Source organism: Bison bison, unplaced genomic scaffold (genome assembly GCF_000754665.1).
Source record: "Bison bison bison isolate TAMUID 2011002044 unplaced genomic scaffold, Bison_UMD1.0 scf7180017864487, whole genome shotgun sequence".
Classification (NCBI taxonomy): Eukaryota; Metazoa; Chordata; class Mammalia; order Artiodactyla; family Bovidae; genus Bison; species Bison bison.
This window is the reverse complement of record NW_011495047.1, coordinates 6512401-6530315: the sequence shown is the minus strand read 5'-3', so window position 1 is coordinate 6530315 and position 17915 is coordinate 6512401. Positions and strand designations below refer to the sequence as shown.

The 17915-nt window shown below is 39.1% G+C and overlaps 1 protein-coding gene across 2 annotated transcripts in view; it reads right to left on the bottom strand.

Moving 5' to 3' along the window:
* SUPT3H (suppressor of Ty 3 homolog (S. cerevisiae)) overlaps positions 1-17915 on the bottom strand; it is a 389319-nt gene that overhangs the window by 94280 nt on the left and 277124 nt on the right. For both annotated transcript variants that reach the window (XM_010863087.1, XM_010863085.1), the window contains exon 6: positions 6852-6927. In XM_010863087.1, coding sequence (XP_010861389.1) covers positions 6852-6927 — 76 coding nt within the window. The remainder of the gene's footprint in view (positions 1-6851; positions 6928-17915) is intronic.

Here is a 17915-nt window from a genome sequence, read left to right as displayed (position 1 = left end):
AGTGATGCCATCCAGCCATCTCATCCTCTGTCATCCCCTTCTCCTCCTGCCCCCAATCCCTCCCAGCATCAGAGTCTTTTCCAATGAGTCAACTCTTCGCATGAGGTGGCCAAAGTACTGGAGTTTCAGCTTTAGCATCATTCCTTCCAAAGAACACCCAGGGCTGATCTTCTTTAGAATGGACTGGTTGGATCTCCTTGCAGTCCAAGGGACTCTCAAGAGTCTTCTCCAACACCACAGTTCAAAAGCATCAATTCTTCTGCACTCAGCTTACTACCTTTCAAAATAGGTCTGTTTCTTGAGTAGGCTCGAAGTTGTGAATTTAGAATTAAATGGAACAAACTGATATCTGGCCTGATCTAAGTCTGTGCTTACATTTTCCTGATGAAAAATGTGTCCATATTCTTAAGCGTGATTCTCAAAACCACCCAGAATGATTCCAACCTTCCTTTATATTATTCCCTAATTAAAATGTCACCTGGGCTTGAATTAATCTTCTTTGTGTTGACCCCTGCATGGGATACTCTCCTATCACTTGGCTTCATTCATATGAATCTTGCCCAGGGCCACAGACACACGTTCCCCATTCCAATCATTTACTGAACACTTATCAGAGATCCTTCTGTGTCTGCTCGTGATTTCACAAGCCACATTACAAGTTTTGTGGGTTGACACCACGCATCTCATCTCTCTGCATACCTACCAGTACTGAAAACACAAGGAATCTTCTGTTAGGTATCTCGAAACTGCCACAGCACTACGCAGTCTAATGTGACATAGGGCCACGGTAATAAGATATCACTTATTACTATTAATATATTATTAATAAAGTATAAATTATATAAATTATAATTAATAATTATAAATTATAGTTAATAATTATAAATTAATAAATAATAAGTTATTATTAATATATTGTTACTTATTAATAGTAATAAGATATTACTAACTTAACTAGTAATCTAGAGGAAAAGACTGATAGTCAAGATTTTATCACATCTATAACATAATCATCTTTAAAAAATCCACTGATTATTCTTTTGGTTAATCTGGTCCTACAAGTCTGTGAAACACTTAATGGTAACTCCAAGCATGATGTTTTGATCCTGATAGATACAGTCCTCCTGGATTTCACATACAGAGAGTTTTCTGTGAAATAAATCACAGGAGACATTAAGTCCTGCTATTGAAGCACGTATCCAAAGCTGTAGCCATGGCCGAGTTACGGTGATCCCCACTGAAGCTATCTCCCTAAAGGAACTGATCTTCCCAGTGCTCTCTGACATGTAACATTCCATCTAACTAGGAAGCTGTAATAGCTCACCAACACTTGGTTCACATCTGTGGAATACTTCTGAAGTTAACAGGCAGCAATTTGGCAAGATCAATAAAATGCACCTTATTCATTTCTCCCTTTGACAGACAGTTACAGGGAAACTGTTTGGGCCACAGACTTGGATTACCATGATACTGAATGGTTTGCCTTAGAAATGAACAGAGATCATTCTTTCGTTTTTGAGATTGCATCCAAGTACTGCATTTCAGACTCTTTTGTTGACTATGATGGCTATTCCATTTCTTCTAAGGGATTCTTGCCCACAATAGTAGATATAATGGTCATCTGAGTTAAATTCACTCATTCCAGTCCATTTTAGTTTGCTGATTCCTAGAATGTTGACGTTCACTCTTGCCATCTCCTGTTTGACCACTTCCAATCTGCCTTGACTCATGGACCTGACATTCTGGGTTCCTATGCAGTATTGCTCTTTACAGCATCAGACCTTGCTTCCATCACCAGTCACATCCACAACTGGGTGCTGTTTTGCTTTGGCTCTGTCTCTATATTCTTTCTGGAATTATTTCTCCACTGATCTCCAGTAGCATATGGGGCACCTACTGACCTGGGGAGTTTATATTTTGGTGTCCTATCTTTTTGCCTTTTCATACTGTTCATAGCGTTCTCAAGGCAAGAATACTGAAGTGGCTTGCCATTCCCTTCTCCAGTGGACCACATTTTGTCAGAACTCTCCACCATGACCCATCTGTCTTGGGTGGCCCTACATAGCATGGCTCAAAGTTTCATTGAGTTAGACAAGGCTGTGGTCCATGTGATTAGATTGGTTAGTTTTCTGTGATTCTGGTTTTCAGTCTGTCTGCCCTCTGATGGATGATGGTGAAGGAAAAGACCCTGATGCTGGGAAAGATAGAAGGCGGGAGGAGAAGGGGACGACAGAGGATGACATGGTTGGATAGCATCACTGACTCAATGGACATGAGTTTGAGTAAACTTCGGGAGCTGGTGATGGACAGGGAGGCCTGGCGTGCTGCAGTCCACGGCGTCGCAAAGAGTCAGATATGACTGAGTGACTGAACTGAACAGTGACTTTGCTCTGAACACTTGATTTTAAAAGTGAGGGAAAGGAGAGCTCTTGGTCAGATCTGTCCATCTACGCAACAGAATGGGCACCTTCCTCATTAGCTCTTCCACAGTGAGAAGGCAGAGGTGAGGACCCTGGGTGTGTCGTGGTATCCTAGCACCCAGAATAGTGCCCGGCATTAGTGCACTCACCATAAATATTTCTAGAAGAAATGAGTGAGTGAATGAATTAAAGAACAAACAAATGATAGATAGTTCTTTAGTAAAAGGACAGGATCCAAACTGCTCCATACATCAGAAAAGATGCACAGAGGTCCCATAAGACTACTTGGTGTCACTAAGTTGCATCTGACTCTTGCGACCCCATGGACCGTATAGTGCACCAGGCTCCTCTGTCCATGGGATTTTCCAGGCAAGAATACTGGAGTGGGGTGCCATTTCCTTCTCCCAAACCGCTTGGGTTACTCCTATTCCTGCAACAGGTGAAGATTCTTAGGTAATTCTGTCCCTGACACATGGGAAGGACTGTTTCAGAGATGGATCCTGCCAGGGTAAAAGTGGGTCCAACACAAGATGCATAGAGACCTACAGTCATGATGGTGTGTTTTTACCAGATCTGAGGAGGGCATCAGACTCGATGAGTTCCTTTTCCTTCATCCCTTTTCTCACTGTATCAGGATTAATCTTAGAAATTTATCAACTTATTCAGAATAATAATGATCGATAATAATGATCAATAAATTTATCAATTTATTCAGAACCTTGACCAAAGGTCAAAAGTTCCTAGGATCATCCTCCTTCTGATACTCCTTGGTTTTTAGCCTGTGCTGGAAATAAACTTTATATAATAATTTCATATGGAAATGTAAGGTTAGTTAATTCTCATATACTTTGTCTTTCTCGTCAGTAACCGGGGCAAAAGTCATTCCATTCTCACCTCTCACCCCTCCCTGTTATTTCATTATTTTTTCCATATCCCTTTTCACCAGCCCTGCCAGTCCTGACCCTTCCCTCAGGGCCCTCTGTGATGCTCACTGTACTCTGAAGAAAGCCTTCTGCAACTTCTCTCTCTGCAAAATCACTGTTATTTGGGTGAATCAAAAATAGCCTTCCTAAGAGGGCATGGTTTTCTCTGGAATTTTTTCTTTCCCTAAGATTTTTTTTTTTTTTTTTTGATGTGGACCATTTTTAAACTCTTTAGTGAATTTGTTACAATACTGCTTTTGTTTTATGCTTTGTTTTTTTGGCTATGAGGCATGTGGGATCTCAGCTCCCTGACCAGGGATCAAACCCACACCCTTTGTGTTGGAAGGTGAAGTCTTAACCACTGGACTGCCAGGGAAGTTCCCTCCCTGGAAGCTTTTATAGTAGGGGTTCCTTCTTTCTTTCTTTTTATACCTATTTATTGATCAGCTATAAATAGGGATGGTGGTCATAGCTCAGTTGGTAAAAAATCTGCCGGCAATGCAGGAGACCTGGGTTCAATTCCTGGGTCAGGAAGATCCCCTGGAGAAGGAAATGGCAACCCACTCCAGTATTCTTGCCTGGAGAATCCCATGGACAGAGGAGCCTGGTAGGCTACAGTCTACGGGGTTACAAGAGTCGGACACGACTTAGTGACTAAAGAGAGAGAGAGACTGATCAGCTGCTGCTTGCCAGCCTGTTAATTTCCCCATATACTGTAGGGCCTGGCAGCAACATCTTCATTCTTTTCTTTTCTCCCACAGGGAAACCATAAAACAAACAGACATCAGATTTCTCACCAACAACAGAGGCAAAAAGACAATGGAATCATGTTTTAACCAATAACTATTAGTCTACAATTTCCTACTTAACTAAACTATCAGTTAAATATGAGGACAAAGTAAAGCCATTTTTTTTTTAAGACAAAAAGGAGTGCTTTAAAGTACTTTCAGAGGCTTGGGAAAAACAAAATTAGGCTGAGATGGAAAGTTCAGATACAAGTATACCTTGGAGATACTGTGGGTTTGATTCCAGACCACCACAATAAATCATATATTGCAACAAGACACATTACATGAAATTTTTGGTTTTCCAGTGCATATAAAAAGCTATGTTTAAAGTATACTGTAGTCTATTAAGTGTAAAATAACATTATGTCTAAAAAAATGTACACAGCTTAATTAAAAATAATCTTGTTTGAAAAATGGCACCGATAAGACTTGCTTGACACAGGGCAGGGCTGCCACAAACATTCAACTTGTTAAAAAAACACACTATCTATGAAGCACAATAAAGCAAAGATCAATACAAGGTATGCCTGTACTTACCAACTTAAAGAAATTTTAGGCCAGGAATGTGCTTTAGAAAATTTAAGGATAGCAACTAAAATAATAGCAATAGAATAAGTAATACACAAACTGGTTTGTGAAAAATGGATCAAGAAAAGACCATCAATCCAAATAAAAGGAGGAAAACCAAATAAAAAAGCACAGTAAATTCAAAACATAAAATAAGATAGCATATATAAACCCCAATGTATAAGTAATTAAATACATATAAATTAAACTCATCAATTACAATACAATACTCAGATTGATTAAAAAGAAAATTTAGGTATTTGTTTACAAAAACCACACATGAAACAATGGGGTTGAAAAGACTGGAAACAGGTTTATCAAATTATAACTAAATTACAGCTTTGTGAATTAATATCAGATTTTAAAAGACTTTTAAAGGGAAATGATGATCTGACTTGTATAAATATAAAACCAAAATACTGGTGAACGGGATCAGTGTCCTAATTGTAAAGCTCACCCTCAGCCTTTATAAGTTATAGATAGGTCATTTTTAAATGCACCAGCAGTCTCAGCTAGTGAGTACTACGATTAAATATTTAAAAAGACACAAATGGCTGGATCGCAATTCCTGTACCTTGGTCATGTATCAGCAAAGGCATGAAGAGTCTAGTTCTGGAACTGCTGAGCCCCTTGGACTGAGCATTCCCAAAGACAGCACTGTGGCACAGAAAACAGATTCTCCCACTAAGGTTTCATGATGAAGTACTGTGGCACTATATGAAGAAATATTTTTCAATGCCAAGTCCCTCTTCTTTAAAGAAAAAAAAAAACTGAGCATAAGATACTGTTTATACTATAATTATTTTATACAGAAATGGAAAATATTAATTTTTAATCTACTACAGTTTATTATTGTTATGAACCAAAAAACTCACTTACGAAAAATCAGATTTTTAAACAAAAGAGGTATCAGGACACTACATGTTTTAGTGTGAAATAGCACTTGTTTCTTTAAGTAAATTAAGAATGATTCAAAAAAATAGTTCAATAGCACTGAATGTTACTTTATAAAATGGAGATTTATACTTATAAAAGACTTGAATGCCATTTTTAAACCTAAAATTTACAATACAAAAACCTCTCATTTGCTGAAATTGCCATGATCTGAAGTGTCATTTACTTAATGCTTCACAGATGTATGATGCCAAATTGTTAGTCAGACTGCAAAGTATATTTAGTCAGGAGAAAAAAAAAACCTCCCCAAACATGTTGTCCTATATTTTCCTGACATTTACATGGGGTGCTGTTTGAAATGTGTCATTTATTTGCACTTTATGATCTATAAATGAAGCTCTCATTTTCTTTTTCCAAATTGAATACGCTGTTATTGTGACCACATAATAGCTTGTTGTTTAAAGACACCATTGTGTCTATGATTTCTCAGACAAGGGTCATGTGCTACTTTGTCATATTTTTTAACTGGACTTTTCATCACACTTACTCTTTGACCTTTACCCTGCAAGTCTTAGTCATCCCTGAACTGTTGCTGTAAGGATGTTTTTCCTACACAGTCTGGCCCACTGTTTATCACAAGCCTTTATGTACTCTTGATGAGCTGTGTGCAGGGGCGGGGCGGCACTCGTTTTACCAAAGGTACAAGGTGGGGACTAATGACCTTGGCTAACAGGGAACACAGCCTACAGCAGGGGGTTACAGACGAAGACAGAAGAGACTGCTGACACATTCTGTTGTGGCAATATGAGTATGCACGCGCGAAGGGAAAGTTCGGTATTTATTAACATTGCGGGCTTTTAAATGTCATGAGTGTGCTACCACAGCCCACTACGGTCAAGCAGAACCAGCAGTACTAGTGCAAACATGACTAAGAAACCGAAAAAGAAAGTTAGATGGGAATATTAAGAAAAATGGAATTTTTCTGACTAAAAGTAACGTGAATAATTAACATGGCTCTTTGTGTATTACCAGCATCCTTTAAAACCTCTTAATACTTAGAACTGCAAAACAGCAGAGTGGGTTAAAACCTTTTATGGGTTCCCCTACAATGCAGAGGTTGTTTCCATAACAGTTATAACTACGCATACATGTATTAAATTCACCAATTTCTAAGGAACAGAGATTGTGTTGTACTTTAGTGTATCTGTAACACATAATCTCTTAAACATATAATGAAGCCAAGTTAAATGCTTACTTACAGAAACTTAAGTGTCGACTTTCACAGAATTCTGCATATTGAGCTGAATCCATAACTCGAGTTTGTCTTTCTGCTCTCTGATAGATGAAAATAAAAAGACACACACCCAAATTTAAATCAAGCGGAGTATTATATGTTTTCACAGCTAAAACTCAAGAGCATAAATTCCATTTCCTTTCCTTACTTTAGGTGAATACTTTAGTACCACCTTAAACACCATGATACACAAAATTTTGTAAGCAACAGTAGTTTTGAAGCTTGCTTGTTTTATAAGTAAAGTTTAAAAAACCATTTTCCAGTCCTCTGTTAATTTTACTATATTGGAAGAAAAAAAAACTAAAGGACCTTACTTAGACTGTGCACTTCTGAATTTTCTTTAACTGTACCGTCCTCTTAAAGAAAAAGATAACTGTGAGGTGATAACAAATTAAACAGAAAATCTGTTATTAACTTTTACTATCCATCTGCCTTAAAGCTAAGGTTTTTCAGCATTAACATAGGAGTCAACAAATGGAACCCATATATTTCCCCATAGAACATGGAGCCAGAGCTAAAAAATCCATATTTTAAATGGCAAAGAAAATCAAGAAAAAGGTAAACACAACACAAATCCTTTAATCTGCGTCCAGGTATGATTCACAGTTTGGTATAGTTTCATTCGTGGGGTTTTGGATTCAGTATAGCAGATGTTTGCTGCTTCACTGTCCCACCAGAGGTAGGATAATTATAATTCATCCATAGTTTGGTGGGAAAGAATATGACCGCTTCCGCTTCCTTGGCAAAGGAAGCATTTTGAAATGAGACAGGCTGGTACTTCTTGGAATGAGTTTCTGGCCAGTAAAGGAAAAAAATTCCCTGAGATTTAAAAAAAATTTTTTCTGCTTTGGAAGGACTTTTAGCAAGTTTTCTTTATCACAGTTGGTAGAGTACATTAAGTACCACTTCTAATGTCTGTGGGTATTTTTATATTTTTTAGGAACTGAAATTATTCTTTTTTGCATTTTGTTAGATTTGGGTGGGCGGACAACTTAATTCCAACAATCTAGCTGCAGCGCCATACAGAAAAGATTGTGTGTGTGTGTGTGTTGGGGGGGGGGCGGTGTTAAGGCAAAATTTACTGACTACTGTGGTTCCTTCTAAGACCACCGATTATTTTTTCCCTTCCTTCTCTTCCTCTTCTCCTTCCTTCTCGTCTTTCCTTCCTAATCTCCTTGATACATACTCACAAACATATATATGTACTGACACAAACCCAGGCTTCTCTATCCTCTCGGTTCAAGTATTCTTTTCTGACACTTACAAGTAAATATTACACCCACAGCCATGCATGTATGTGTACATGTATCCTGGTGTGCATGTATCTGATCATGTTTCTGGAAGGGTATATTACTGAATTTTTATGTACTCAGAAGTATTTTTTTGATGCAATTTAGTTTTGTCCTTTTTAATGTATCTGATACATGACTCAATATACATTTACTAATGGAAAATGGGAAGCAAGGAAAGGATAATTTATGTGCTTTGAACATTTCAAATTATTTACCAATGTGTTTTTTTTTACAAAAAACCCTCCCTCTGAGACTGATATCTTTAATGCATGTATATATTATGTATGCAAGTCGGTATGTACATCTGACTGTCTGTGTCTGACTATAGCAGGAACTTCTCAGGTTTGAATTTATAGCTCCTAGAAAATATCTGACACGTGGTAAATGAGAATAAAACACTTGTGGAATAAACAAATGCTACCATAATTGGTCTACCTTGTGGGCAAATTACCATAATGCCGCCAGTCCTTGATTATCCATGTGTTCTCCAGGTCTCCTCTGCTACCCTCCAGCTAGACAGCCTCACCCACCAAACACACACTAGACAGAAAGGACTCAGACAACTACATAAAAAGCTCCTAATGAGATTTTTAATATTAACTTTTCTTCTAGAAGTTGAACATTCAAGACCTGTCACCTACATACAGGCAGGCCTAGACAGTGACAGTTGATGTATTTTTTTTAACAATTCCTTTAGCATCAATGCAGAAACTTTCGGTTGGGAGCCCATGAAGCTACTAGACCATGTATAGAAATTACTCACCAAGTGCTTAGCATACAGCAAACACTCAATGCGAAGCAGTGGACTCCACAGCAAAGATTTATAGGCAGTATAAAATCATGGCATATTAGAGCTAGAGAGCGGCTTAAAATTCTTGTTCAGTCTCCCTCATTTTATACTTGATCTTAGCCAAGAAGTTAAGAAAGCTCTCTCATTTCAAAGATAAGGAAATTGAGGTTCAGAGAGCAATGATTTGCCAAAGGTGATCAAGTGAGAATTGAAGTCCAGGACTCTCAATTCCTTGAAGCAGCCAATTTTTTTTATTATAAAGAGTTGCCTCAAACCTACAGTAGTTTTTAATCTAGTATTTTTCTTTGGGATCATCCTCTATACATTATCTTCCTAAAATGTATCATGGAGTCACTGCCACCAACATGCCCAAACTGTTCTTAAGAAAATGAAATCATGAGGCCCTGAGCGGCTAAACCACCACCACAGTCACTCAGTCGTGTCCAGCTCTCTGTGACCCCGTGGACTGTAGCCCGCCAGGCTGCTCTGTCCATGGGATTCTCCAGGCAAAAATCCTGGAGTGATTGGCTGCTTCCTTCTCCAAGGGATCTTCCCAACCCAGGGATGGAACCCGCGTCTCCTGCATCACAGGCAGCTTCTTTACCGCTGAGCCACCAAGGAAACCTGTACTTACCTTGGTGTGGCATATCGCTTTAAAATGTTATCACTTTCTACGTGCCTCACAACATGAAAGGGGTTGGGAAGCACTCCTACTAACACCCTCGGAATACACGTGATGAGACACCGAAACTCATGCTTTTCACAGCGTGGTCAAGTGTGATCAACAGGAAATTAGAGATGTTTACTGGGAGCTGAGGATGAAGAAGATGATTCAGATTCGCCCCTCACGCTAATTTTTCTTTACTTGTCTCTCTTCCCAAGGAATTGTTTCAAATAACCAAAAAAGGGGGACAAATGTGACCTCATGAAAGCATCCAAATGGTTTAGCATCTGATTATACTATCTCCTAATCTGACACCATCACCTTAAACACTGGGAAGTCAGAAGGTATCTAACCTTCATGGACTACATATTCTTTGCTTCCTTAATCTCAGTGTTGGCCACTGCTTAGCTTGGACTCACCTGGGCCTCAGTAAGCATTTGCTGGCTGGCTAAACAGCTGGGCAGATGGACAGGTGAACCGAGGCAAAAGAAATGCATATAAATCCTTGCTGGCTGATCTACAATCAGGAACTGTAATATCTGTGATCCAACTGTACAAATTTCCGAAAGAGTAGGCAACTTTTTTGAAGCCAAAGACCCATAAAAAACAAGATGTTGGCCAACAATGAACTAAGGCTGGCTCTTGTTTTCTGTGTTATCTTAATTCCACTTTCCCTTCTGCTTCTCTTCAGAGCACTCTCTGTAGTCCACACTAAAGTGCACATTGGCAGTCTCTTTTCTATTCCTGGAACTTTAAGAAATCTCTGCAAAAACATGCAAGGGGGGAAAAATCATAAGCCTAATAAGTAACATGATCAAAAAAAACAATGCCTGCTCTTTACATAGAGCAGCACAATAACCTTTAGGATAAACAGTTTTCATAGCTCCATTTTACAAGCTGAGCACACTGAGATGTAGACAAGTTAAAAAAAATTAAAGCATAATGTTAATAAAGAGGCAAAGTGAGAGGTAAATCTTGCGGGGGGGGCGGTCCTGAATGTCCTACTCTGGGGTGTTATCACTAAATAATCTTAGCAGATTAATCACAGCTTTTTTTCATCCTGAACATCCTCAAATGACACACGTTCTCCTGACCTCAAGACTCTCATATGAATGTCAGGTCACGTCTGCATTACTCATGCTTTTGTATCTACAAGTCCAGTTCATCTTCCACTTAATCTGGCTCTTGTACCCACTCCTCCCTTCCTCTAGGAATCATCAGTGCTCTGAACATTGATAACAACATGCTTCATACTCAGAGGCTTTTCTGAAATTGAACCTTACTAGTACTACAACATTGGAGAAGGCAATGGCACCCCACTCCAGTACTCTTGGCTGGAGAATCCCATGGACGGAGGAGCCTGGTAGGCTGCAGTCCATGGGGTCACAAAGAGTCGGACACGACTGAGTGACTTCACTTTCACTTTTCACTTTCATGCATCGGAGAAGGAAATGGCAACCCACTCCAGTGTTCTTGCCTGGAGAATCCCAGGGATGGCGGAGCCTGGTGGGCTGCTGTCTATGGGGTCACGCAGAGTCGGACACGACTGAAGTGACTCAGCAGCAGTACTACAACACAGCAAAGCATTACCAGGTAGGGGCATACGTTTGAAAGAATTATTACCTTGAAAGAATTACTTCTAAACTCTTCAAATGCCCAACAATGCTTTAAAATCTAAATGAAATCACTTTTTAAAAAGGTAAAAGAGAATAGTCATGCTAACAATCATTCACCTCATTATCAAGCTTACTGGTCTTTCTGGTTATTGTAAAACAGAAGGCAGAATTGCAAGGCAGGTGAATTTACTTTCTGGGTCCTACTTGAATGAAAACAGGGGAGCAAATATCCCTACAAATGTAGTATGTAGTATAATTTGTTCAGTACCTGAAAGCAACAGACTCTCAGTATATATTTGTTAATGCAGTTTCAGTGAAAAGTTTTTACTTCAGTTGATGAGAAATTGCTTGCATCTTTGAAAAACACTTTCAATGACAGCAATGACAATCACCATTTGCCCCTGCATGTTTCAGTTTGAGGTATGAGGCTGGATTCCTTCTGTAGCACGCAGTTCCATTCAAATTCTCTCATGCTTTCACTGACGCATACGTAAAGGTTATAGAAGCTAGGCACTGGCATATCTCTTGGCGGCTTCTCAAGACACGTGGCTTTCTTCAGCAGCACAGAATCACAGAACATAACATTTAAACCAAGATGAAAGCTTATCTGCTTTCACTTCTACCTTGAATTTTTTAAAAAAATCTTATTTTGATGACACTTAGAAGTCTTAACATCACTCATTATCAGAGAAATGCAAATCAAAACCACTATGAGGTACCATTTCATGCCAGTCAGAATGGCTGCAATCCGTAAGTCTACAAGCAATAAATGCTGGAGAGGGTGTGGACAGAAGGGAACTCTCTTGCACTGTTGGTGGGAATGCAAACTAGTACAGCCACTATGGAGAACAGTGTGGAGATTCCTTAAAAAACTGGAAACAGAACTGCCTTATGATCCAGCAATCCCACTGCTGGGCATACACACTGAGGAAACCAGAAGGGAAAGAGACACGTGTACCCCAATGTTCATCGCAGCAGTTTATAATAGCCAGGACATGGAAGCAACCTAGATGCCCATCAGCAGATGAATGGATAAGAAAGCTGTGGTACATATACACAATGGAGTATTACTCAGCCATTAAAAAGAATACATTTGAATCAGTTCTAATGAGATGGATGAAACTGGAACCTATTATACAGAGTGAAGAAGCCAGAAAGAAAAACACCAATACAGTATACTAACGCATATATATGGAATTTAGAAAAATGGAAACAATAACCCTGTGTACGAGACAGCAAAAGAGACACCAATGTATAGATCAGTCTTATGGACTCTGTGGGAGAGGGAGAGGGTGGGGAGATTTGGGAAAATAGCATTGAAACATGTATAATATCATGTATGAAATGAGTCGCCAGTCCAGGTTCGATGCATGGTACTGGATGCTGGGGCTGGTGCACTGGGACGACCCAGAGGGAGGGGAGGGGAGGGAGGAGGGTGGAGGGTTCAGGATGGGGAAAGCGGGTATACCTGTGGCGGATTCATTTCGATATTTGGCAAAACTAATACAATATTGTAAAGTTTAAAAATAAAATAAAGTTAAAAAAAATAAATATAAGACAGAATAAAAAAAAAAAGAAGTCTTACAAGTGAATTGCAAAGTCCTTTCTGGATGGAAAACGCTAAATGCCAATGGTAACCAACCAAATACCTTATGTTAGACAGGAATTAGTTGCTGAACTTGAAAGCTACATACAGAGAGATTGCAGCAGCATCCAGCAACATGATAACACATGAACTGTGGATGCTGACGGTGTTCATGTTTGTCCACAGCAGAAGGGGACTCAAAGATCAGTAAACACCATGGCATCCTGAAGAATTTCAGAAACCACATACATCCCCAACTCACTGTAAACAAGAAATCTGAGGTCCAGAAAGGTTATGGGGCTTTATCTGGATTACTGCAGAGGCAACCTGGTGACCAGGTGAGTGCTGGCTCTGCTTGCTGGGTCAGTTTGTAATTTACTGGATTCCCTTCCCAAGAGTTTAGCATGTTTCCTGCAAAACATCTGGTAGATTCCCCTGCTTTTAATTGCCCACTGCAGTGCTCATCAGTTTGGGCCTGGAGGACTGCAAGAGGGTTCTGCTGGTGCCTTCCAAATATTTTAACTCTCCCAACCCATCTGGATACAATCACTTTAAATAAAAACAAAAAGAAAAGACCTGGGCACAGAGGTCACCCTTCGTCACATCTGCCATGTTCAGCTATCCCCTGCCCCTCCCTCATGACTGTGCTGGACATCCCCTCTCCCATCCCCATGGCACCTTAGCTCCTTTCCTTTCAGCATAATCCTCTGCCAAATTTGCCAACAAGATCTACCACCTGCTTTAGCAAGTTTTCCCTCAAGATCCCAGGTCACGTGGATTCCTCTCCTCTAAACCGTACATGCTCTTCTGGTATCATACCCCATGTACTTCTCTGTGGGCTGCTTCTGTCTCCCCTCAGGGATTATAGCTGCAAGAATGTATCATTAACTGAAAAAAATCAAGTTCAGAATTAGAATGCTGTGTGTCTTGATCCCATTTATGTTGAAACACAAAAGTGTCTGCACACAACATACATAAAATGTTTGCAAACATCTGGAAGTATACACATTATGCTTTTAATAGTATTCATCTCTGGGAGCAACATTAGAGGGAACTTTTACTTTTTCAGATACACATTTCAGTAATTAAAAAATTTTTTTCTTAACTGAATTACAATTAGGAAAAAAAAATTTTGGAAAGTAGTGAAATCTTGACTTACAGAGGGTCATTAAATAAATGTCCACGTGCTAAAAAATTATCAAAGCGGTGACTCAAGAGGCAGAAAGTCACAGAGAGACAGCATTAGTTGGGGTATATGTTCTCAGAGAAAGTGAAGGAGGATGAGAAAGGAGAATGTCACTGTGATGTTAAGGGAGCCAGTTCAGAATCCTGGTTGATATAACCTTGAAATCAAAAGTTCATTTAAGCCTGACCCAAAACTTTCTCTGAATTATATAACTAGTAAAGTGAAAGTGAAAGTGACTCAATCATGTCCAGCTCTTTGTGACCCTTTGGACTGTACAGTCCATGGAATTCTCCAGGCCAGAATACTGGAGTGGGTAGCCCTTCCCTTCTCCAGGTGATCTTCCCAACCCATGGATCAAACACAGGTCTCCCACAATGCAGGCAGATTCTTTACCAGCTGAGCCACAACGAAAGCCCAAGAAGAACTGATTAAAGATACAATATATTTCCTAGCCTAAAAATAAAGGTTTCCATTGATATTGATTTCTTCCCCCAGAGTGATTTTTATAATCCACCAATTTTATATGCCCAAGGTATTAAGAATGTATTATACTAGTCAAATGAAGTTTCCTGAAGAAACAGCTGTAGATTCTAGGAGAACATTCAAGGAATTTAAAAAGAATTTCAGTGCTAAAAATAAGTCAGTAATTCTAAGTATAAAGCATCAGTGATTGAGAAATACATACTCAGAAGGATATTTGTGATATTAGTTCATAATAGAGTTGTTTCAAAATATTGGATTTTTTGGTCTGTACTCTGGGTCTAAATATATTACTGTTAATATAGTTTTTTCTTTTTTCTGTATTTTAAACTATGAAGAATGAGCATGAATGATTATATAAGGAAAATATAGTTGTTATCAAAATCAAAATACTACATTTTAAATTGGGGTAATGCCTGCTTCACATTTTAAAATCTGAATTTATTAGCTAGTAGTGGAGAAAATTATTCTCAATAAAACATTTCCTGTCTTGGGATAAAATGTGTGCTAGGAAGAGTATCACTTTTTAAAAAAAAATGGAATATAATTGCTTTACAATGTTGTGTTAGTTTCTGCCGTGCAACAACGGTATCATTTTTTCCCATTAACTTAATACCAAACCACCTAAGCCCACGTGTAGTTGTAGACTCTCATGCAGTATTAGTACTAATGCTCACTGATGTTTCCCTGAAATTGTAAACAGGCTTTGTAATAACTGAGCTGGCAAATAATATAAAAAGCTATGTGAATTTCCACCCAAACTAGCTCTTTAAAGTGACAGAAGATGGACCTCTTTTTTATTTTCCTGATTGAGAATTCTATAACCTTTTTTGTGGTTTCTATTTGGCTGTATACCCAAAAGTGAGCATATTAGATTAATATATGTAAGCTCTTTAGGTATTCTGAATAATTCTTCTAGAAATTCTCATAGGTTTATGTAATATCCAGATGAGTCGACATGACTTTTTAGAGTCTAGCAAATACATGAGGACATAGTGAAATATGTTGGTTGTTTCACAACTGGAAAATACGTATGTTTTTTCCAACTATTGCACAAAATTTACTTCATGCTTTCTCTTTAACCTTGAGTTAGATCAAAATCTTGAGCAGTACAACATATGTACTGAACTCAGGCCAGCTTCACTTACATATTTTTAAAAATAAAATCCTGTGAAGCAGGGAGACTGTCATTGCAGCAAAGGCCTCACATCCTTGTCAAGGATATATGGAATTCTATACAGAGCAAGAGAGCCTTCCTTGGAATTTCCCTGTTGTTACTATGTGATACATCTGAGTATTTTCAATGAAGATTTTTTTAATATGTAAAAATTTTTTTTAGCTACTTAAATCCTTCTAAGTTCCAGGAGTTTTGCCTTCAAAATATACCTGGAACGACTTTTCATCACCTTCCACTTTCACTCCTACTACTCTCGTCCAAGCCATCGTCCTCATCTCTCCCTTGGACTATTGCAATAATCCCCTTGTGGGTCTTCCTGCTTCCACTCTTCCTCTGCTCCTATCCCCAACTCTGAGTCTTTTGACTGAGCACTAGCCAGAGTGATCGTTCAAAAACTGAAAATCAGATCATGCTATTTGTGATCAGAACTTCCATGCAGCTATTCTTCCCAATATAAAGTAAAATTTAAAACAAAAACTTCCAACAGCTTCTCATCACATACAAAATAAAAACCAAAATCCTCAGAATGGCCCATAAGCCCCTACACAATCTGGTTCCCTATTACTCTCCGACCTCACCTCCTACCACTCTCCTCACTCCAGTTACTCTGGCCTATCCTGAAGTTTCTTGAAACCGTCAAATAACATTCCCATACCAGGGTTTTTGCACTTACTACACTCTGTCCAGAATGTCTTAACCCCATATCATTGTCCGGCTTGCTCCCTCAATTCCTTCGGTCTCTGTTCCAAAGTCACTTTATACAAACTGTTTATGGCCACTTAATCTAAAATAGCAGCTCCCTCAGGTCACTCTCTGTCCATTACTATGCTTCATGTTTCTTCATAGCTCTTACCACCATCTGCCACAGTAATATTACTCTCTTATTTTATTGTCTATTTCTTTCCAACTAGAATGTGAGGTACCTGATGGCAGAGATGACGTCCACTTAACTCAGTACTGAATTCCCAGTCTCTACAGAGCTTGACGTACAGTAGTGTTGCATAAATACTGGTGGAACAAACCCATATATACTTTTTTCTATATTCTTTTATAATTATTTTTTTTTTAAATGTTGGCTGTGCCATGAAGCATGTGGGATCTTAGTTCCCCAAACCAGGAACGGAACCTGAGCCCCTTGCAGTGAAGATGTGGCGTCTCAACCACTGGACTGCCACGGAAGTTCCTTTCTACAGTCTTTATAGAGAAAAGTTAATACTAAGGCAAGGCTTCTCAGTCTTGGTAGTACTGACATTCTGAGCTGAGTAATTCTTTGTTGTGAGTCTGTTCTGTGCCCTGAAGGGTGTTTAGCGGCATCCTTGACCTCTGCCCACTAGATGCTGATACCATCGGCCCACCACTTTGTGGGCCGTGAAAACTAAAAACCAAACATTGCCAAGTGTCCCGCTGGGAGCAAAATCCCACCAGCTGAGAGCCACTGGTCTAAGGCAAAGAGGACTAACGCTGGTTGGCTCATCACTATGTGTGTGTGGGTGGCACACTGGTCTTTTCATTATCTCTTTTAATTTTTCCAATAATCGCAATGGGCAGATATGATTCCTGTTTTTAAAATGAAGCATCTATGATCAGATACATTAGGTAACCTCGTCTAAGTTTGCTAAGCAGGAAAGAGGCGTGTACACTCTGAAGCCAGGTCTGTCTTAATCCAAAGTCTATGCTGGTTTTTTTCCTACCTTAAAAAATTTTTTTATTGGAGTATGGCTGCATTACAAAGTTGTGTTAGTGTCTGGTGGGCAGCAAACTGCATCAGTTATACTTATACACAAATTCCCTCATTTTGGGATTTTGTTCCCATTTAGGTTACCACAGAGCTCCGGGTAGAGTTTCCTGAGCTATATGGTAGGTTCTCTTAGTTGTCTCTTTTATATATACCAATAATTGGACTATAGGCTTTTAGTATTGCTCTGTTCCATTAATTTGGTTCTCCTCTTTGGGGGGTTCAGTATACAGCTGTAGGAATTTCTCTGACTGTCTTCTATGCCTGTCACTTTCTCTTAAATCTTTTTCATGTCTTTCATTTCTTTTGGAATTTTGACATTTCCGCCTTTTAATATTCTATTCCTGTCAAGACAGTTCTTTTACTCTGAAGCCTCAGTAATGAAACTGCTAAAGCGGAGGTGACGGAGGGGAGGGAAGGAGTCTTAAGGGTCTTCAAGTTTCCTTTTCCTCTACAAGGTATATTTCAATCAAACACCATAACCCACAGGGCAGAACCTGGAAA